This window comes from Diachasmimorpha longicaudata, chromosome 11 (assembly GCF_034640455.1).
Source record: "Diachasmimorpha longicaudata isolate KC_UGA_2023 chromosome 11, iyDiaLong2, whole genome shotgun sequence".
NCBI lineage: Eukaryota > Metazoa > Arthropoda > Insecta > Hymenoptera > Braconidae > Diachasmimorpha > Diachasmimorpha longicaudata.
In genome coordinates, this window is record NC_087235.1 from 4,632,762 (window position 1) to 4,655,098 (window position 22,337).

At 37.9% G+C, this 22,337-nt stretch overlaps 2 protein-coding genes across 5 annotated transcripts in view; one reads left to right on the forward strand and one right to left on the reverse strand.

Moving 5' to 3' along the window:
- The first annotated feature begins 203 nt into the window (after positions 1-203).
- On the forward strand, positions 204-5,535 carry LOC135167663 (RE1-silencing transcription factor-like). Of its 3 annotated transcripts, none has more exons than XM_064131090.1 (6): positions 204-294; positions 1,350-1,667; positions 1,823-2,130; positions 2,204-2,485; positions 2,574-2,814; positions 2,977-5,535. In XM_064131090.1, exons 2-6 carry the CDS (start codon positions 1,350-1,352, stop codon positions 3,238-3,240), a joined length of 1,413 nt encoding a protein of 470 aa, XP_063987160.1. In that variant the 5' UTR covers positions 204-294; the 3' UTR covers positions 3,241-5,535. The 3 variants fall into 3 exon arrangements, with proteins under 3 accessions (XP_063987160.1, XP_063987158.1, XP_063987159.1); XM_064131088.1 differs by lacking the exon at positions 204-294 and adding an exon at positions 899-1,187; XM_064131089.1 differs by lacking the exon at positions 204-294 and adding an exon at positions 899-1,187 and having other exon boundaries at positions 2,204-2,479.
- Positions 5,536-6,155: 620 nt separating this feature from the next.
- The window catches only part of LOC135167658 (dendritic arbor reduction protein 1-like), a 33,534-nt gene continuing 17,352 nt past the window's right edge, over positions 6,156-22,337 (reverse strand). Inside the window, exons 2-4 of one of the 2 annotated variants that reach the window (XM_064131081.1) lie at positions 9,341-10,196; positions 9,179-9,238; positions 6,156-7,806 (exon numbers count right to left, since the gene is read on the reverse strand). In XM_064131081.1, coding sequence (XP_063987151.1) covers positions 7,613-7,806; positions 9,179-9,238; positions 9,341-10,196 — 1,110 coding nt within the window. In that variant the 3' untranslated portion in view covers positions 6,156-7,612. The remainder of the gene's footprint in view (positions 7,807-9,178; positions 9,239-9,340; positions 10,197-22,337) is intronic. The other variant, XM_064131082.1, reaches the window with a different exon arrangement.

Sequence of the window (22,337 nt, forward strand, 5' to 3'; positions counted from 1 at the left end):
GGAAAATTCAGCACTGCCTCATCAATCCCAATCCCCGATCCCGACCGATGTACCGTAATGCATTTTACCGATCTACCCCCAATGAATCCCCACAGAGCCCGGAAAATATGAAAAATATAATGGAAAAGGATTTTTCCGCCACGCAATTTTATTCTGCGCATGGAAAGCAATTTTGCCCAATCATAAATAGGGCTATTGTGGGGGGACGGTTGTATGTTGGCGCATTTCATACATCCCCGAGTGTAATGGTAACCAGATAGAGGCGTCGTGAGGCTATCGGCCCGGGATAACCACGTAAATATCCACTACTCAGTATTTCCAGTGTCGCTAATTACTCCCTGATTTTTCATTCGATTTCTCCACCCAAGTGTTTTCACCCCCGATTATAAATGGAATTAATCAATGAGTGAAGTGCATACATCCTGAGTGTATGTGAGGACACGCGGCCAAGTGATCCGTGACGTCAGTGGTCCAATCGGTTGTCACCTGTCAAGCCGACTGAATCCTTACCTCCCCCACCCCCCCTACACCCAGGATCTCACCACCCCCTCCTGGCACATCACCTCAAACCCCCCGAGGCAGGTCCTCCAGTGGCGCCTTGACTATTCTCACCGTCCAAAAGCCCGTCTCACCCTCCAGCCCCCTTGATTCAATTCCATGAGAGCTCCCGGAGGCGCCAACTCCCTCTTTCCCTCTTGCATCCACCCTTGGCCGCCCTAGGCGACCGCAGACACAAAAACAATAACAAATCGATTCGCGAGAGGGCAACGGGAAGGGGTCAACCACGGGTGGCTGGGACACGGGCTCTACATCGACGAAAAGAGTAGGGGGTGGTGGGACAAGAAGGGGTTGCGGAGGGGCCAACGGGGGGGGGGGCGGGGGAGGCAACAGATAAAGATAGAAAAGGGATATGTAGAGCTTGGACGAGTTATGCCAAAGTATGAACGTACCCGAGATACGAACAAACCAAAGTACAAATCCACGGGACACTCGTGGCCTACTATTTGTTACATTATTCGGTGTGTTTTTTATTGTCGTTGTTTTTATCGTTTTATTTGATCTCATTGGTATGCATAACGGTGTTTTTATTGATATGACGGGCATAACGGAGACCCGGGTAAATGCTGGAATTCATAGCGCCGAGAGAATCATTGAAAATGATCAACTACCGTGATCAAGCGTACAGGGTAATCCCATCGATTTCTCATCCAACGCCATCTTCAAGATCTCAATCAATAAATCATCATTGCCATTATCACTAGATAATTTTTTAAACGGATGGGAGGATGATGTAACACTGGCCGATGTTAGACTGAAAATAATAATGATCCATTGTGTTTGTCAATCAGATGGAATATGGTATCTGGAGTCTGCATGCCGCAAGTGGATTGTGGGGCGATCCACGGCTGATTCGACGAGCGGCGGCACTCGTACCACCAGGTGCCCCGCCGATACTTCCGCGTACCGGATTTGCCCTGAGTTCCTTACACCATCCCCTTGATCCTGGAGCCTACAAGGCTGGTGATTTGACCGCTAACTCCTCGCACAGTGTCAATAGTGATGAGGCGAGAAGTGAGGCTAGCACTCCACTGGATACCACCAAGAAATCGGAAGACAACGAAAGCAACATCGAAAGGAATGAAGAGGATGAGGACAACAATTACAAGGTATCCAATTTCTATCTTTGTTTGAGGAATAAATAATTTTTTGGATAAAATTTTTCACGAGTGAATTCTTAATCAGCGGACGTGAAGATTTGATTTTATCAAAACTGAATGTTTGTCAAGAAAATTGCATTTGCGTACTTAAATGTTCTTCCCAGAGCTCCCTACCGACAGAATCTAACGATAACAACAACGAAGATGCTGGTGAGGAAAGTGATACCAGTACAAACAGCTCCCAGCACTCTCGGAGTAATAATTCACCGGGGAAAGCATTGGATCCCTTGTCATATTTTGGGGTGGATAAAGACGAAGCCATAACGCCGGTTCTCAATGGCTGGGTATTGAGTGCCTACACAGCTATGCTGGGGAGACTATCCGCAGCAACAGCTGCCTTGGAAGCCACAGAGGTGCCAGGAATACCGTCCGACAGTGAGTCTGACAGCGACAGTTCGTCCTACACCGAAAGGTTCGCCACTACCACGACAGGAACTATAAAACAAATTATTATACGTTTCACCAATAAATGAATTATTGCACAGATCCAGGGGAGAGAGTCCTGTAACTGGCGCCTACAGAGGCTATCCCTGTGGCTCTTGCGATGTCATAAGCTCAACAAGACCTGCCCTGAGAAAACATATTCTCAACAGTCACCCAGCTTCTCCCGAAACGAGCGATGGGGATCCCCGGGGGTGTCCGTCAGCAGGCTGCACCTTCACCAGTAACAGCCGATGCGAGATGGAGACTCACGTCGCCAGTCACATGGCTCAGGGAACGACCCAGGGAAAAAAGAGATCGTTAGCACTCCAACGCGTCAGGTATAGGTACTCGAAGAATCATATTCACCGTTTGTCAGTATTTTAATTTTTTGGATGCGATTAAATTGATGCTTTTGCCCGGAATTGAAATTAGATATGAACGAGAGGAGTACAGATGCACCATGTGTACATATGCCTGCACCATTGAGAAGGCATTTCAAAGACATCTCAGGGCTCATGCTAAAGGTGCCGCCCCGGAAACAAGAGTGAGTTGTGCTGTCTGTGGAGCTGACCGATCTTCCGAAGTTGATTTGAGCCGACACATGAGGAGGCATCGAGATGATAGATATTTTTGCTGCGACATTTGTGTATTCCGTACTGTTCAGCTGAAAAAAGTATCCACGACTATTCATTACGATTATCATCAAGGAAAAAATTTTTTAGGATTTCTCGTCAAATTCATTCCACTGACAAGTGTCCACTGAAATTTTTTCGCTTGTGATAATGGCCAGCTACTTGGGAGATTTTTTTTTTATAATGTATTCCTTGAATTCCAGCTGATCCAGCATCGTCGAATGCACACCGGTGAAAAACCTCACCTCTGCCCTCACTGTGCATACAGAAGTGCACGTCGTGATAATTTACGCAGTCATGTACGTCGAGTACATAAGAAGGAAAATCTCTACTGTGACACCTTCAGTCCACGTGGTATGCTGATAGCGCCAATTCCATCAGCCACCTCAATAACAGATCAATCGACGACCGCGAATGTTCAGAGCTCCAACTCACCGAGTCCTTCCAGCCAAGATAGGGTGAATTAGCATTACTAATTGCTGGCTAAATTATGTGTTATTGTGTGGATACGAGCTACTCGAATTTTAACGTCCTCAATTTGTCAATATAACTAGGCCAACTACTGTTGATATAATCTAATATTGATTTCCAATCTTCAGATAAGGGTCTCCTATGATTTTCTTTAAGATTTCCGAGTGTCGATTGAAGATAGAGGACAAGAAAGAAAAATCAACCAGGAATTAACTGGTTTCAGGTGATTACTGAGAAAATTTCAAATATGGTGCTGAGAATTTAGTAGACTGATTCTATTTTAATTTATCAAAGACTGAGAGAGCTGTTAATTTTTCTAAATATTTTGATTATAATTACGTTACCTATTTTCCTGTCTTCCTCGTGGGAATACATTCGTCTAGTCTCTACTATACGTTGTAGGTGTACTTTATAAATGAATTAATACTGAAGATTGTCTTGAATTTTGAGAGGCAACAGGTTGTACTTTGTGATTGGCAATTAAGACTGACTAAGGATGAAGATGGAATATTTCAATTAGATCCCCGATGATTGCAGGAGTGCTGGAATTAAAAGTTACAGATATTTCGTCAAATTCATGAGGGTCTCTAACTCCACAACATCAGTCACTACTCCTAGATTGACAATTGTTGTTGCATTCAACTCGATAATTCTGTATTAAGATAATTCCGTATCTCAACATTGGTCAATGCACATTTTGCACAGAAATAATTTTCTCGTTTACGTTGACAAAGGAGTTAATTAAATCTAGGTTAATGTGTGTCAATTTTCAACGTATGATAAACTCTAATTCAAATCTATGAACTTGCTATTAACATGATATACTTTTCATGGAAAAGGTATAGTATAAGCGGAATAAGAGGCACTCGGAAAAAGATATTCTTGCTGAATGCCTATTGATCTAAAGTATACCGTACAGTATACACAATACCTTATGCTTTTTGATAAACAATTATATTTAAACTAATGTTTTATATTTATACGTGATGTTTTATTGTGATGAAGGAAGTGAAAAGTTAAATAGTTACGAATCGATTTAAGTGAACAAATGACAATTTTATACAATGATTTTACACTACAAAACGCTTCTGAGCAGAATATTGGGTGCATTATTGAAAAAAAAAACACACACAAAAAGAATGTCAAATTATTCGCTATTTTCCGGTTTATGCAGCTTTCGGGCGAGTGCATAATAATTTTTTGTCGAATGACGAGACGAAAACAATTGGAGGGGCACGAGTGATAATTGATTTTCATTGGCTTTCAATTTTAATGACTTGGCTCAATGTTCGGGATATTATTTTCTTCCTATTTGTGTCAATAACTTCTAGGTAAAACATAATTGGAGGTCATTTAAGACCAAGTGTTTATGATGAGAAATAAAAATTCTGTGAACGTCCGAGCACCAGTAATTGTTAAAGAAAAAAGTCTTCTAACTGTTGAATTTTTGCCGTAGTTCATAAGTGTCCTAACGTATACTTTAACTATACACGATATGATATATAAATATATATTCTATATTCATTGTTTCGTAGATGTAAAAATGATAATAAGAAATGTCTCGAGTGTCGGCGCGATTGTGAACAAAAACAGATTATTTAGCGAATGCCAAATGGTGCCAATTTCTCCGAGTAGTATTTGAATTATCGCGGGACACTCGATATTAATAATTACAGCGATTCCTCTCGATAATCCATTCCTCTTGTTTAATTTGGTGAATTTTGGGACGGAAAATTAATAATGAGGCTAATTTTCGTTGAGGAATCTCATAGCGAACATTTTAAGGATTAATACAATCTCAATGTGATAATATATTTGCTATTAAAGAAGCATTATACGATTACAATTACTTCACGAATGAAAGAGTCAACGAGAGCCGCCTACGTATTTTGAAAAATTACTGTAACTATCGTCGTCCATTTAATTTTAGTTGGATAATTAATTCAACGCAAATTCGTTGGAATTACTTCGACAAGTACAAATAAGCCGTGAATGGAAAAACGAAAATAAAAAATCGAGGGTCAGTTCAATTCAAACACGAAATAAACCAGTAAATATGTAATATTAGATATTTCAATGTTATGCAACTGTAAGTGTAAAATTGATCAATTCAGTTATTGTCTTCCTTCATGATCATTAAAGTTCTACACTTACTCAGTGAAAGAATGAATACGAAAACTCTTTGTTCACTGTCTACTGTTATGCACAACTCTACTTGTTCTCGGCTAATGACGTAAGTCAAAGATTTAAGAATGACAGGAGTGACAGAGATACAGGAGAATAAAAACAATAATGACGGAGTCTCCGAGTAGTTGTTATTTCAAGTTTCTGTTTTAATAAATACTCAACTGACGATTTATACGATATCGTCATTCAAATTTTATTATGGACGGGTAACGACCTCTATGGACGTGAGTACCGACGGTGGCGCAGGAAATATGATGGTGAACGTAGCAGTCGGCAAAGCATATGTTTAAAGGAGAGACTCACCCTAATGTTGGTATAGACTCCGGCGAATAGAGACGTCACCGTCGATTCTGGCGAGTGCCTGCGCTGCCTGAAAATTCGCCTGCTCATTAATTAATTAGTAAGATAGGTGTAGATGAGTCCTTCCATGTTTGACGTTTTCCACCCTACTTCTTATCAACTGACTATAATGACTGAAACAGACTCTATCGTCGGTAATACAGATTCGACTGGCCCCTGTAGGAAAGCTATATTATCGTCAGTTAAATTTTTACCAGGTACTCCACTGAAGGAAAAAATACTTTTCTCATGTGATTAGATTGTAAATAAATTTTCTTGTGAAATTTTTGTGGTAAGAATTTTACGGGTACGTTTAAAATATTTTAATGTGTGAAACAATTCGATCAATCGATGACTCTGTTAGTGACAAGGTAACATGAAAATATTTATGGTGATTGAATTCGCTTTATTTCTTCAACTATTTCACATAATTTCCGAGAAACTTTTTACTCATTTTTTGTTTCGATTCAGTGCCAAGAAGTGCCTTACACGTAAAATTCTCATTCATGTTGGATTTTTTTTTCTACCTAACAAAACACATTTCGGGGACATAAAATTACATGAAACGAAAATTCAAATCCATTTCGCCTGAAATCTACGTTTAAACAACTTCTGTCATTAGTTGCCAGTGCAATTCACTTTAACTAGTAATAATACACTTGGTGTGACCCAAAGTCACTGAAAAATCCAATTTTTCGTTAACATAAATCTTTTTATGTAGCCAGTTATGCTAATCACAATGGCTAAAATCTAGTATTAGCTGTAAGTACTTCTTTGTACATCGGCTCCGACTAGGACATTTAAATTTACACTTAAGGATTAATTAATTTCCACGCCAATAAATCCACATTCATTATTCACTGGATTTCTTTAGAGTTGGATAAGTGACGGGAACTGGAATAATTACACTTTTAATTTTAAATAGTAATCTAGGAAGTATACATGTGCAAACAATTCTGATTTGTGACCTTCTTTGTGAGTACTCGAAAAATTTATGTTCATTAATTTCTGATATTTATTCTACAAACGTGGGGATAATTTTTTTTACTGAGTGAACAACCATTTTTCAAACAACTTGTGTTCACTGAAATATATTCAAATTCAACAACGATGTGCCATGCGTTTGACTTATCGTCAAAAGTATGAAAAATTTATAAGTGAAGTAGGTGAGGAGGTGCTCATTTACTGAGAATCCGCAAAGAGATATCAACTATTTACTGGCACATCGATGCTGATCATTTTGTTAATTTCCTTCTCCAACAATAATAATCATTGAAAAAAAATAAGAACTTTTAGAAAATTTTAAATTTGGTTCCAACATCCACATTCCAAAATCTATCTTACCAAATAAAAATCCACCGTTCCTGCTGAACAATGACTTGACGAATCAGACAGTTAATGAATATCATCGAATGATGTCTTTGAGTACTCGTAACGCGTCCCACGACATTCGGCAATGTAGTCTTTGGATAATTAATATAAATTCCCTTAAAATCTAGTAGTCGCGGTGGATGGCAGGCGGTCTTGAACAAACAGGGGAGAATAGCAGTTAATGAGAGTCACCCTGAGGCTCATCACGATTTAAGTACACGCTCGAATGGAGGTTTCCCGTTTATCTTCTTCGTGGACCAGCCACCGTTTCAAGTACAGTAGGCCCCGGAGGACCAAATAAAAAACTGAATCAAAGTGCCCTCAATTCAAGTGGCTTTTTTTTTTGTCGGACTTGTCATTGTCCCAAAGTGCACTTTCTTTTTCCTTCCTCTCTCCAGTGCAATCGGATTAGAAGGCTGAGGGGAATTCTCCGGGGGTGAGGATCTCATCCATTTTCGAGGCATCCTCCTGTCACTTGGCGTGTTGTTTTGGTAAGTGACGTTTCATGTGTAACGCCAGATGATCACTTCTCGCAAATGAACGCTCACATACTGCACATTTGAAGGGTTTAGCACCGGTGTGTTTACGATAATGTCGGGTTAATTCGTCGCTACGGGCGAATCGCCATTCGCATTCCGGCCATTGGCACTGATAGGGTTTTTCACCTGCAACAGAAGAGAAATTCGATGAATTAACTCATCACTGGGAGATTAATTAAATTAATGAATGTCCCGGTGTGTGCGCCTCCCAAAAAAGTAATAATTACGGTCTAATCATCTATTGGACTGAAAAAAAATTATTCCGCTGACTCTCAATCGTAATTGAAATATTAATAATAATTCTTCTATAACTTATTCGTCGTATTACAGGTTCCTGCAATCTTCTGATTGTTTTATCACAAAAAAATGAAGAGTTCTCGAAATTTCCGGGAGGATTATTATCCAATGGGTCAATTAAATAATTATGCTTACACATGGAGTCGATGGATGTGGAGAAGTTTAGGAAGGAAGACAATATATCGAGTGCGACTGGAAAGTGAGGAATGTTGCTTACCTCGCGCCCGCGCCCGCGCACACGCCAACCCACCCCGAAGACATCACCACACGGTTCTCCATGTCCACTCGTTGCCAGACTCACACAAATTAACGGCATTTCATCTACATATGCACCAAGTAAGAATGAAAACGCTCACGTAGTGGGATATACCATTGCTTGAATGTGTATTGACCGTCGACTTATGAGATGGCGCGGCCATTCAAGAAATACCGGTGTGCCACGTGCCTCAGGCTCTCCAACGGGCTACTGATATTATTCATTCGGTTTTTTCGTTTCTCATCTCTTCAATATGTTTGAATTACAAGCTTCAATCATGTTTTTTTTACTTCAGACATTGACTTGTGCGATGAATTTCCTACTTTTCCATTTTCCATTTTTTAAAAGCCAATTTACGTAATTACTATCTAATTTTTTATTGATTGATTGGCTAATTAAAAGCAGAGTTACTGTCCAAATAATGAGGCTTAATTAGTGGCCTTTAATAATAGTTATTACTCGTGTGCGAGTCGTTATTCAGAATTAGATAAACAATTGATCGGTGTGGAAAGACGCAGACGCGAAATAACGAATGATAATAATAATTTGTGAAATTCAGCGGATATTGGATTTTGTAAAAATAAAAATTCCTTATTCATCAGTTGTGGCAGTGTAATTTTACACCGAGATTGAAAATCAAAATAAACCGTTGGATCACAGGTGAATATTCCGGAGAGTATAATAGTATATTTGCGCTGTAGACTCGAATGCAGTTTCGCATGTGAACGTTTTGAGATGTGGGTCGCTAACTCGGTGTTGCACATAATCCCATCTCACCTCTATATAACCCGTCTCTTTATATACACTCACCCAGCACCCACCCACGATAGCAACCATCGAACCACGCCCTGGAGCGCATCGAACACTATTTTTGCATTATTATCATTGAATTTCCGCAATCTAATGATCATTAAATTATTCATATTATTTTTGGTTATAATATACCTGTGTGTATTCGCTGATGTGCCTTAAGGTGGGAACTTTTTGTATAAACTTTCGTACATCCTGTGAACAAATAGATGAGAAATATTTTAATAGTACATTAACCATTATTTTTAAATAAATTTTTATATAAATATAAATATGAAAAATCAAACAATTTCTCACCAATAAAGTCACAATGATGAACCCGCCTCTTTTCCAACTCTGGATTATTCCTACGATTAAATTTGGTAATTGAAGCCGTCTGAATCCTGTGGTTCTGATTGATCATGGATGGCTGGGGATAGGGAGGTGGTGGTGTTCGTCTGGGTGGTCCAGCGAGCGGTGATCCTGGATCGGATATTGGGGGCGTTAAAGGTGAAACATACATGAGCCTAGTCATTGATCCATAAAGGGGCGAGGTACCACTACCACTCTGGTGACCATGATGATTCGTCTCGTTATTATTATTATTATTATTGTTATTATTGTTATTATTATTAGTACTATTATTGTTATTATTATTATTACTATTGTTACTATTATTATTATTATTATTATTATTAAATGTCTTGAGACTCGATCGATGGTCACTATTGGAGTTCGTATAATTGTTGATGTTACTCTGACGTCCTTCAAGTAGATGCAGAGTGGGTTGTGACTGTAGTGGTTCACTCTTTATCTCCACTGGTGATAGAACAGGTGATGCTATGTCGTCTGTCTCCATTTTAACATGGGTAACGTGTTGAGGCGTTGACTGTGAGCCAAGCATATCAGCATTCTCTGGATCAAGTTTTTGAATGCTCGATGTAATATCCTCCCATAGTGGTGGCCTGAGAAAGACATCATCGTCTGTACCCGCTGGTTGACTTCTCGTTGACACAAAACTTGCCTGAGGTCGACATGGATTTGGCCCACTAGTCTCGAAGAAGTCATCCATTGGTAATGGTTCGCGTGAGGACTTGTCGGTGTCATCGTCATCGAGTTTTTGAAGTTGTTCGAGATCCTGACGACAGAGGAGTGTGTCCAAGTCCGATGTCTGCTGGAAGGTAAAGAGATGAGGTGAATTTTTGATTGAATTGAGGGAGGGTTTTTCTTTGATGGGAGAGTTGGAGTAATTTAGGGGGAATGGGTGGATTTTTTTAATTGGATTGTTTAGCAGGATTTTATGAGATTTTGATAGAATTAATTAACAAATTTATTGATAAAGTTGATGAGTTGATCGGTTATGAAATTTAGTCAGTCATCTTTGCAATCCTTTGAATCTCGATTTCTTCGTTTAAATCAGCTGTAGCTGATTTAGAGGAAGAAATCAAGATTCAAAGGGTTGCTGGGGTGACTGGCTTATGCTGATTTCGAGGGACTTTAATATGCAACGAGTGAAGCCAGTAGACTTATTATATGTTTTTTATGTTCCTTTATTTGACTTCCCTCTTCTTTTTTTTTTCAAATGCAGAAGAAGCATGTAGAAGGTACGAGTTCCGTCGTAGGTTGGAACTGCACGTTGCCGCGTCATTCTGCCTTTCGTATTTATGATTTGTACACGCTCGTGAGTCTCCTCCCCCCGTCGACTTTTGTAGACCGATTTTTTTTTTTGAATATTTTATAATGGGTAACAAACAAGGTACAAGAACATTTTCAAAGGATTTTTCTTCCTCGAGATGACTTATTGATGAATGATATATACCGGTGGGGTGCTTTCATGATAGTTAGAACACCAGTGAAATGATGTTCACAGACACCAGGTTCGTGTAGCTGAGGTTGTACACGTGGGGATTTTATTTATTAATCATTTTTGTGTATATTCTTTTGGGCTAAATTGATACATGAACATCGGAGGGATCGATCTGACAGTGATTTCAATATTCATTTTGAATATTCTCGCGGGTTGGGGCGACGACAGGAACCGAGACAATGTATAGAGAGAATAATTAAATGTTACAACAATATTATTTTTCTAGAAATTAATATCGCGGTTTCTATCCTTTATTTTTTTTTAAATCTAGAATGGTTTGTCTCAGTTAATTATCGACTATAGCGTGTGCAATTCTTGAAAAAATATTTCTTGCAATAGTCGTAATTAAAAAAAAATCTTATACTTTAGTGACTTCAGTGGAATAGTTAGAATTAATGTCACATCCATTTCCGAAAACATATGATTTTGGCTGTGGTTATATGAAAATGAAGTATTAAAATACATTAAAAATTGTGGTGGAGCAAAGTTCGAGTCTGTCCGGCTATTAATGCTGGATAATCATAGACGAATACAGAGATATGGAATGGAGAAGAGGTCACTGGTGTTAATAACGCGTTTTCGAAGTCTCGCCGTGAGGCCGCGAACCCGCACAGGCGGGTGTGAACCTGCGGAGTGAGACGAAACAAGACGAAAAACAAGAATGAAAATAAAAGACAGTAACAAAGCAACAAAAGGAGGAACGGAGGTGATCTTTTCTGCAACACCACGAGGTGGATTCATACATAAGAAACAAACTCATAAGTCATTCTTCTCAGCTCCTTAATGGTCTCGTGGATTTTATATTCTGGAACTGCAGACTGATGCATGAGTTCATGAAGTTGTTTATTATTTATGAATTGAATTAAATGTAGGACGAGATGTAGATGTAGTGCAGAGGTTTCAATGTTCATGAGTGGATGGGTAATGGAAGGAACGAAATTGGTGGTTTCGCTGATGGGCCATTGGAAAATTGTAACGGATTTGAATTTATAAAAACAAATAGGAGTATTCAAAGAATTATTGTTACATGGAGAGCAACATTGTTTAAAAATTATTTGCCTCGGACGGACCTTTTCAGTGAGCCATCAGAAAAAAATATGGAACATTCAGTGAAAAAAGGCGTAACTGTTCCGTAATTTTTATTGAATATTGTTTACCGTATCGTTCAAAAAATAATTATAAACCGTTTAAACAAACATTTTAAGTTACCACCGAATTCTTCACCAATTTCGTTGAAGGGTAGTTTTCGACGAGATTTCAGGGAATTTCCATCGTGACAATATGTCCTTCACGTTGTCATTTAACTTTTGCTACCCTTCCAATAAAGTTGAAAGGTACTTTGATTGCTGTTTGTTAAAAAAAAAAGTATGAAGAATGGCTGCTGTTTCCGAGGGCTCAGGCCGAGCGCACGCGCATTCGCAGGTGATGAGATTGATTTGAGGAGAGCGCAGAAGCGACCGGATCGAATCAATTTCTGAGGTTGACCACACCCTTCTTAGATTCAACGTCCCAAACGAGTACCGGGAAATACGGTATACGTCAAAATGGCATCGCAAGTAGCCGCCATATTTGTGAATAAGTACATTACAATACGGGGAAAATTTCCCACCCTAAATTTCATATTCAAAAATAATTTCAACGAATCAAAGATATTTTTCCTCATCGTCTGACGGACGCACCAAAATTTTAACAATTGACATAACAATTTTCAAAATAAATACCTTTTTTCCGGTTAAATCAAAAATAATATGAGAGGTATTGAAGGGATTTAAATACTTTTTCGGTATTCTTCCGCCTGCGGGAGTCAATGCGTGAAGTTAAAAGACCGAAGAGGGCAGTGGATAACATAAGGTACCTCACAGAGCTCCTCTCAAAGGATAGTAAACCGAACAAGAGAGGAGAAAAAGATTCTATCTCTCCTCCATTCACTCGCCCCAGGGGTAATAAAACTTGTATACCGTCCATTATTTTACTTGCATTATCGTTATTTTACGCCCACAAAAACCTCCATATTTATGGTTAGATTATTCAGTATTAAGTTTTTTTTGGGGGGTTTTTCAGAGAAAAACGGCGATTTCAAGGGGTAATATAGAGAGATAATCTTCAACTTGATGGCGCCGTCGGTTTTTTTCAAAATTGCATATCGACAGAATCACAAACAAAACTATATTGAAAACATTTTCCAGTGTCACAAAGATCTTCATCAAACCCCGGATAAAAATCATTTTAAATTGAAAATGATGAAAATTAAAATTTTTGCAGAACGTAAGGAAATAAAAAATTATGATTTATCAAATAAAAATTTCACAGAGGGATAAATATATTAAATAACAATTATACGTCCATTACATAGACGGAATTCAGGTGTGTCAAAGGTAATAGTGGAACTGTATCATCATTTGCAAAAAAAAATTACAAAATCATAATAATAATAGTAGACGTGATATTTCAATGAAAGTCGAACGATCCGATATATCAATAGCATCTTTACGTCACTTAAATGCTGAATTAAATATCGAAATGTCAGGTTAACACGTGATGACAACCGGTGGCACAGTTTAAAATCCCCCCAAGAAAGGGAATGTTGATTGGGGCCCAAGACGACCCTCGTACGGTGGTATCATTGTTACAATACCGTATTTCGTAAGTAGATTGGCATTTTATATCGCTTCGCGAGTGAGACTCTGTCGGTCGAGTTAGGTATGACCTTTGGGAGGCACTTTCTTTGAGCTCCACGCGTGACTCGATCTCTTGAGCCAGGGAGTTTGTATGCGCCAGCAATCGAATTACTATATCGGGTGCGCGTCGGCAAGGGGATACCTTTGACTTTCTATCACTATATTTCCCTTAACCTCGTCGCGTTTCTTGCATATTGCTGTGGCAATCGAGTGAATAACTGAGTGCTGTACACGAAGAGAAAAATTCTTTTAAAATTACGCGAGTGTTCGATAATCCCTCGATAATCAGAATCATATTCGGTGGATTATGGAATAGTTACGCACTTTGTTCAAAACGCTCCGGAAAAATTAGAGGGAAAGAAATTTTAGGTAAAAATTAGGGCTTTAGAGGGGGCAGGGAGGGACGAAGGTTTTTTTCATGGGAAAATTACCCTCTCAATTCTAATTTTTTCAATAAAACTTGTTCGAAAAAGGGGTTGGTTGGCATTTTGTCCCACGTTACCCCTCTAGACGTCTAATTGTTATCAAAAATTTTTTTCCGTGTACAGACCCGTAATTTTCCAAGAATTTTTCTCTCGATGGAGGACGAACAGGGGCAAAATGGGATCCCAGTTAACTCCTAGATTTCATTCCTACGCTTGTCTTTTTGTAATCACTAATTAAATATTCTGTAGCTGGCCGACATAAGTAGTATAAACATACGAGAGATAACGGAAAAAAAAATATTTTCCTGTTATGTACGACATAATCCAGAAAGGGATTTTTTTTATTAAATAATGTACTGCTAGATGTGATCGTAAAACCGATATGGAAATAGTAATAATCGAGATGAGCCAACGAAGGCTGATAAAGGGTTGTTTTACCACAGCTAAACCTCATGGATGCTTGAATCGCGTGAGTGTAAAACCCAAGCGCACCGGGTGTAGAATCGATGATGAAGCAGCAGGCGATGAGGTTAAACATGTACGGTGTGAGCCAACAACGGGGGAGAAGAGATGGCCCCAGACTGGCCACGGGTCACGCACGCGACTTTATCACGTCGTTACCTCTTCGGCTTCCCCTTTCTTCCACCTTTCATCGGTCTTGCGCGTTTATATTTTATCATTCACTCATTGACGACAAGAATTCACTACCGAAGGTCTTCCCCACGTCCTTCGATGGAACTTCCAAAATTTTTTAATTCATCAGACACATACACACACCCACACACAAATGTTCGTAATTTTTCGTCATTTTTTCTTAATATTTCTCTTCGTGCATTAATAATTGTTCATTTATTGATTTGTATTCATTTATCTAGTCGCAATTAAATTTCAGTTCTTCATATGTGAAATTGAAAAATATTAATGAATTAAATTAGTTGACGATCAAGTAATTGATTTGCAATGTTTAAATATGATAAACAGAAATATCGTATGTCTCATTGTAGACACGAGAGTAGAAAGCCGACACGTGTCAATGGATGGGGGGAAGGGGAGGAGGACTCACTATTACCTACATATTTTTTTCCTTATTTTTCTGTGCGCCATAATACATCGCATGCTCGTCTTCATTAAATCATTTGACCCGTGTGCCTATCTGGGGTGAAATGTTAATGCGTTTGAGAAAGTATTGACTTTAAATACAATCAAAATTGACATTTCATCCCATCAACGACCGTTCAACCCTTCAGAAAGAACAAATATATACCGGTAATTGTTCTTGTTAAAAAAAATATTTGATCTTTTCATTAAGTGCGGGAATATCGTTGTGTGAGTACTCGGAAAATTTTTTTTTCCCATTCCCAATGTGGATGAAGTCATCGGAGGGAGCAATTTGATACGCTGGGAGTAATTTGTTGATTCATTTTTTCAGCGGCGCATTTGTTTGCAGGGAAAATTATGTAATTGCATTGACAATCGAGTTCCCTCGATAACACGTACATTTTACATTAATTATGACGCACGAGGCGAAATGTTCGGTCAAAATTTCATCGACTTTTGTTATTTTCCGAGTGAAATGAAGTGAAGGAAATTTTTGGAAATTTTTTGGGCAGTATTTCGTCATTTTAAAGAACTATTTCTCTCTCTGTACGTGTCGATATCGTAAGAAAAAACGTAAATAAATAAATCGTGAAATAAAAACTACACAAAGAGACAAATTATTTAAAAATTCCCTGCCGGTTGTACCAGTCAAAATAATATTCAGTAAAAAATACGGAATAGTTACGTATTTTTTTAATGAACTTTCGGAAAAAGTCCAAAACATTCCAGAAAAAGTATGGAACGTTCATTAAAAAAATACATAACTGTTCCATAATTTTTATTGAATATTGTTTTGACTCGCAGATTACAGAACAATTGTACACGCAACATTCCCGAAAAATTCTGTAAATTCCGTAAAACTTCTTCGCACCCGAAATTCTCTTCGTCATAAACTTCCAATCTTTCTGCCCCTAATAACTCTCCTTTCCCCCAGAAATCCATCCAATCACGATACCATAAAAACATTCCAACCAACAATCCATTCATCTTCCTGAGATTTGGTGAAGAAAAATGATCAGAATGATTCAGTCCATTATCTAGCGTTAAATACATTTCATGGTTTAACAGATGTGTTGATATGATGAAGCGATGCAAGATCGATGGATGATTGAGCGTTCGGTCAGGCGCCTCCACGAGGCCACTAATATTTCCCCCCCGTGAGTCATTGAAAATAAAAAAATAAAATTAAAAGAAAAACTACACGAGGGGAGGAGGGAGACAGGCCGAAGATGCCGTATATCGGGATATCGTAAAAGGGCCACTTAACGTTAGGGCAATAAGTACGAATAGACGAGATGGAGGTGGGATGCATTAACGTGATTATTGAGTGTTATATCCGTGCCGATGAGTTTTGTTGTTGATGATGGGCCCATGAAGAGTCAGCTGCTCTTTACCATGACGTTAAAAACGAATGGTTTTAAACCTTCCCCCCCAGGTAATTTGCACCTGGTGGTGTTCTGATTCCATCGGTGATCACACCGATGACATGAGACGTGTGATCATTATTTTTTCCCCATCAAGGCTAGAGGTAATATTCTCTGAAGAGAAAAAAAAATCAAGTTTCAAGTGAGAATAATAGAGTTATTGAGCGAGTGACGAGTACTCGATATTATACGAGTAAAATACCCGAGGAGGAAACACTCTATTGCCACCACTGGGGTGAAATATAATTTAATCACTACAATGTTGGGGTATCAACAAATTGTGGAAGAGAAAATAAATAAATTGATGAGTGATTATGAAGGAAAAATGTTCTCACTTGGAAATGACTACTAAAAAATAAAAAATGGGGATAATCTCCCCCAGTTGGTCAAACCACATATATCTAATAGTCAACCCTCATGACCTGACGCTTCGAGGCCCACTAATGCACTTTTAATTAATTAAATGGACGTTATACGGTGGCCTCACCCTCCTGGGTATGTGCTTTCTGACTTCTGTGTTCACCTCGATATCGTGCGACCTCGCGTGCGCCCTGTCCATGGACGCCACTGCAAACTCATCCCTACAAATGCTTTTCCAGTCCATGAGAATAATTCGATGATTCTGACTTTTAATGTTTACGTTAATAACTTTGAGACATAAATAAAGCTTCCAGGGCACCGGGTTTTTTCCCAACAAATTGAAAACATTTTTTAGTTGTAAAAAAAGTTCAATGGTCCAATGCAATAGGGCGGGAGATTTAAATGGACCTTTCAACACTAGTGTCAAGTGTCATTAATGTTGACTAGTTGTCAAGTTGGCGAAATAATTTTCTCAAAAGTTGAAAAAATGCATTTACTAGGAATTTCGGTGGTTGAGGAGAAAATTAGAGTGAATTGACTCAACTGACTATTAATAACATTTGGAATTGTTCTAAATTATTTTTCATTGAAAAAGACTCACTGGTAGGAAAGTTATAGCCAGCAGTTAACTCCCTGTAGATTGTACTGTTCATGATATGTAATTCATATTTCAACTGAGGTAAAAAATCTTTTATCTTATAAAAAAAAGGTGAAAATTAATTCAAGTACCTAATATGACGAATGAGTGAATTTTTATCGTGTACATGTAATCCTTACGTACTCTATAATTTAATGTCGGGAAAAAAACCGTGCTACTTAATTCGAATGCCATAGTTTGCCTTTGAAGTGGCTTGTGGGACCACCCGAACGCTCAGCAGGATCACCATAGGAGCACTCTCATAATTAAACTCGACGATGACATTTGATTTAGGTACTCTGCAGCTTCTTCACGTCTCGTACAGAAACATGAGAGAGAAAATAAAATTTATAGTGATATCTAGTGCGAGTTTGCTGATATCATGTTTGGATACTGATTTTGTGATTAATTTACACGTACGATTAATTAAAAGAAATACTCCATCTGTGAACAATTTGTTTTATTACATGGAGAGAATATTTTTATTTTAATTATCTGACTGTTCCGTAATGTCCCAATCAAAACAATATTCAGTAAAAATTACGGAAACGTTAGGCACTTCTTCAGTGAACTTCCACACGAACAATATTTTTACAAATTAACCCCACAAGTTTAATTGTGATTAATTGTCATTTCATCCCACGTTTCGTCCTCTGGAGATCTAATTTATATTCAAAATTTCTTTTCGTTCAGGAAAAAATCCAAAACATTCTGTAATTTTTTATGAACCATTTTGACTGGCATTCCGGAACCAGCATGTAATTTTTAAACAATTTTCCTCTCCGTGTATTAATTGTTCTGAATGTATCCGTTTTTTAATTGAAGGTTTTCTTTTAATAGAGAGAAACTTGAATAACACAAGGTTAGTTATTCAGAACTTAAATTTATCTATAGTTCCTGGCTTTTATGGATCATTTAATATTTTTCAAATTCATCCAGTTGTATGACGGGTATGATAAATGTCGAGAAGACACGGTATTCAATATCTCACAATTAGGAGCAAACGCCTAGACACCTGATCGTGCTTGGTTTTAAATTGAAAATACAGCATAACGTAACCTGGTGAATGCATGGAGCATAAATAAAGTTATGAAATCACCGTAACTTGGTGGATGAATGTATCTTGTACCAGAGATGATAGTTGTGAGTTTAAGTATTTTTCTTCTTGACTTTTTTTTTTTTAACGTGACAGTGGAGTCATGGGTGAAGTTGTGTAGAATCACTTGACATGACAAAGTGAAGGTTTTTCCATGAATTATATTTAGATTTTAACATTCGGGTCAACCGTGGACAATTCATTATGGCAGTCATAGAGTTGCTAATCATTTGTTATTAATGGCTAATCTCTTCTTCTGATGTTTATGGTCATCAGTAAATTATATCTGTTTGAATATAAAGATAAAGGTGTATTGATACTGTAATTACCTGACAAGTAAATTTTTTGTGGTTATTGAGTACATGAGAATTTTCTGCTGAAAACGGTACAGGTGATTTTTGATTCAATGGTTATCGAGGGTAATATAAAACTGTGCTTCAACGTTTCATCGAATCATGTAAATTTGATGGTTTCCTCTACTCATTGGTGTGTACGGATATCTGGATATTTTTATAGAAAAACATATTTACACTTCATTGACTCGATAATTATGGGAACAATTAATTTTTCACTCTTCGTTATTTCAGTTATTTATTTACTCAGTTGCAAATGAACCGGTAACTTTGATTTTAAAAATAACTGTAGTGTCGTATAAAGTATATTTCTCCATAAATTAATTCATTTATTATTAAATACTTCTCATTAGAGTGCGCCCATGAAAATGGTGGTTCTGATGAACTCTCCAGAGTTTATCGGAGTCTTCAATAACAGATGCCGTGAATTTTTTCCGAATCCCCGAGAAATTTTAGTCATTTAATTTTATTTTTTATTTTCACATCATTTGATTTTTTCCTGACACTAGAATATTCAGAGTTAATTTCTCACCGAGTCCTGGAAATTCCAGGAGTATTTTAATAATAGTACGTACAATGTAGAAAGGCCCAAGAAGCCGTACTGATTTATCGTCTTAAAATTAATTTCACCCGGTGGGTATGGGGGATGAAATGTATTTCTTTATTCCACGAGAACTTGTTAATTAAATGGTTTATGGGTGCGACCAAATATTCCGAGTTTTTATAGTCAATTAGCCATGGTTCCTTCTCGCACTGAAAATATCCTCCGAAAAATGTGGTATAGTGACCCAACGGTAGACAGGGAGGATGTAAGATTCAGGACGATTAGAATGAATGGCCGCCATAAATCAGCTCCCTCGTTGGTGCTCTTCACGTGTGCGTCCAAGAAGAACTTTGCAAAAAAAAAAAAAAAATGTGTAACGTTGCAGGGGAGGGAAATGGTAACCCTAAGGTGACATTTTTTTTTAGATTTTAGAAAGAGTCTTGTGCCTTCATTTCGTAACTCGTGTACCTTTTTTCGTTTGCCATTCGTTTCGCCTAATGTACCTCCTTTAGCACAGCCCAAATCTTGATCTACTGACTTGTGCATTTCCATTGGCTTGCCGTTTAATGTAACAACACCCAACCTTTTAAATTTATTGAGAATATTTCTTAATCCGCTGGTACTGAACTTTAGATGTAATATAAATGGGTCATTCTATCAATTATGGTACGCAAATCCGGGCTCAACGTTCTCGATTAATTTTTTCTTCGCTAGTTTGTGCTCCATTTTTTCTAGAAGAGGTGAAAGGACACGAGATATCGAAATAATCGGGCACCTTTGGTAATCGTAATTAGGTTTGTGAATTCTGTGGTGTCACAGTGACCCGGAAAAATGGGTAAATATCATTAAAATATAATTTGAAGATTTCAACTGAGACATGACATAAGCCTAACAAATCCTCATCTCAATCCCCAAAAATCCAGTTCGTTATATATTCCAATATGCGTGTCACAGAATGCATATTTGAACACCATGTGATGGTATCTCCATGACCAAAGTTAAGAACGATCGACGTCAAAATAGGATTATCTTATACTCCCGTCTTCATTAGGTAGATCCGATCAAGAATTATACAAAAGAGCCACCTGAAATTTTCAGCCCGAAGATGACTCCTGTATTTCCAATTCATTCATAAAATTTATTAACAATGAGGATAAACGAAAATTAAATTATCAACTGGTAGGCGGGAGGCCCATTTTGGCGGAAAATTTTATCGGAATCATCTGACCGACTAATAGATAATAATCGATGCAGAGAAACTTTCAAAGTTTATTAATAAGAGAATTATCCACTGAGAAAAAATATTAGTTTGTCAAATATCTATTGACGTCACTGAAATATTTATTTTTTCAATCCCTTATTCTGTAATCGAGTAACTCCCTGACAATTCTGATTAAGTTTAAAGTGCGTTAACTATAACTTTGAGGGAACTCCTGCAATAATTATGAGCATTAAACAATTCATCGAAATTCTTCCCTCGAGAAAATCAGAAATTTATAAAAACTAAATAATTATTAATAGAGTTAAGTTAAGATCAGGTAGAAAATACTCATCTTCTAGAGTAATACGATAATCATAATTTAAACCTAACTCGGTCCCCTTGACAGTGATTATACCGGAGCAATGCAATGTTGAAAAAATAAATACTTCTCTGGAGTAAATGGATATTTGGGAAAAATAATTTTTTCCTCCCTGTAGTTAATATAGACAGGGCAATGTTAGAAGCCAATCGACTGGTTGGAATGCTTTGGTGTTCGCGAAAGTAGGGGGGATGAGGCGAAAGGAGGAAGATAAGACGCGTAGGCGTTTTAGAGGCGAAAGATAGTCGAGAGGACGGGGGACTTTTGTCTGTGTAGATGCCAGGACGCATGTGATCATGCCATCAGAAATGTGTATAGCTCGTGCTCACTAAGATACAACGAGAACTAGCATCTCTGGTTGGTTTATCCACTCCACCGTCTGATGTCCATTGAGCTTGGGACAGTGAGCGTGTTCTCTGATGGGGTCATCAGTGCAAATTAACATACTCGGTGGTGTTTGCGTGTGTTGAGGTTAAAATGAATAAAAATTAGATAGTCTGGGCTTAGTCATTCAATTTTTTTTTAAGATGTTTTTGAATTTCTGAGGGCAATGTTTCGAAAAAAAAAAATAGTTTCAGATTTATTTTCGTGTCTTTCAATTTTCTATCAAAATTTATACGTGAACATGTAGCAGGGGTCTCTCTCTCCTTAAGCAAAGATTGTTTAAACAATGAAATTGTCCCGGTGTAAAGGAATAACGTAACAGTCAGATGTTAGGAAATATATTAAATGCCCGAAAATAAGATTATTCCAACGAAAATTGCCACTCACAATAGGGGACCATTTTTAGATGTCGAAGGATCAATATCACTCCCCTGAAGTGATTGGAGATCGGCGATTGGTTCACCTCCGAATGACAAACACAATGAGGCAATTATAGAGATGGATGGACACATAGATACAAAACGGATTAGCCTGGTAGCTGGTCTCCCTTCCCCTTTATTTTTCTCTTTTTATTCCATCCGAGGATAATCTGTATATAGCCCCGACTTCCATCAAATGTTTCTGTTCCCTCGTTCAACCTGACCACCGCATTTGTCACAAGTCACTTGGTCGACATCAAAACATACCATCTCTCACTTCTTCTTCACTGTTTTCTATTATTGCGCGTGTCAAACGCTGGATCATTGGAGTTCCAGTGAAGAGGGATCACCGGATGTCATTTTTATGACGAAATTGTTCTGTTCAACAACACTACTGATGCACAGCTGGATCCTAATCGCTCGGAGAGACGAAATCATGATGATTTTCAT

Bases quoted from the DNA above. Each gene is read 5' to 3' on its own strand.
- LOC135167663 (XM_064131088.1), top strand. From the start codon at position 1,122: ATGCTGGAATTCATAGCGCCGAGAGAATCATTGAAAATGATCAACTAC. The intron at 1,668-1,822 runs GTATCCAATTTC...TGTTCTTCCCAG, and splicing joins ATGAGGACAACAATTACAAG to AGCTCCCTACCGACAGAATC. The intron at 2,815-2,976 runs GTATCCACGACT...CTTGAATTCCAG, and splicing joins GTACTGTTCAGCTGAAAAAA to CTGATCCAGCATCGTCGAAT.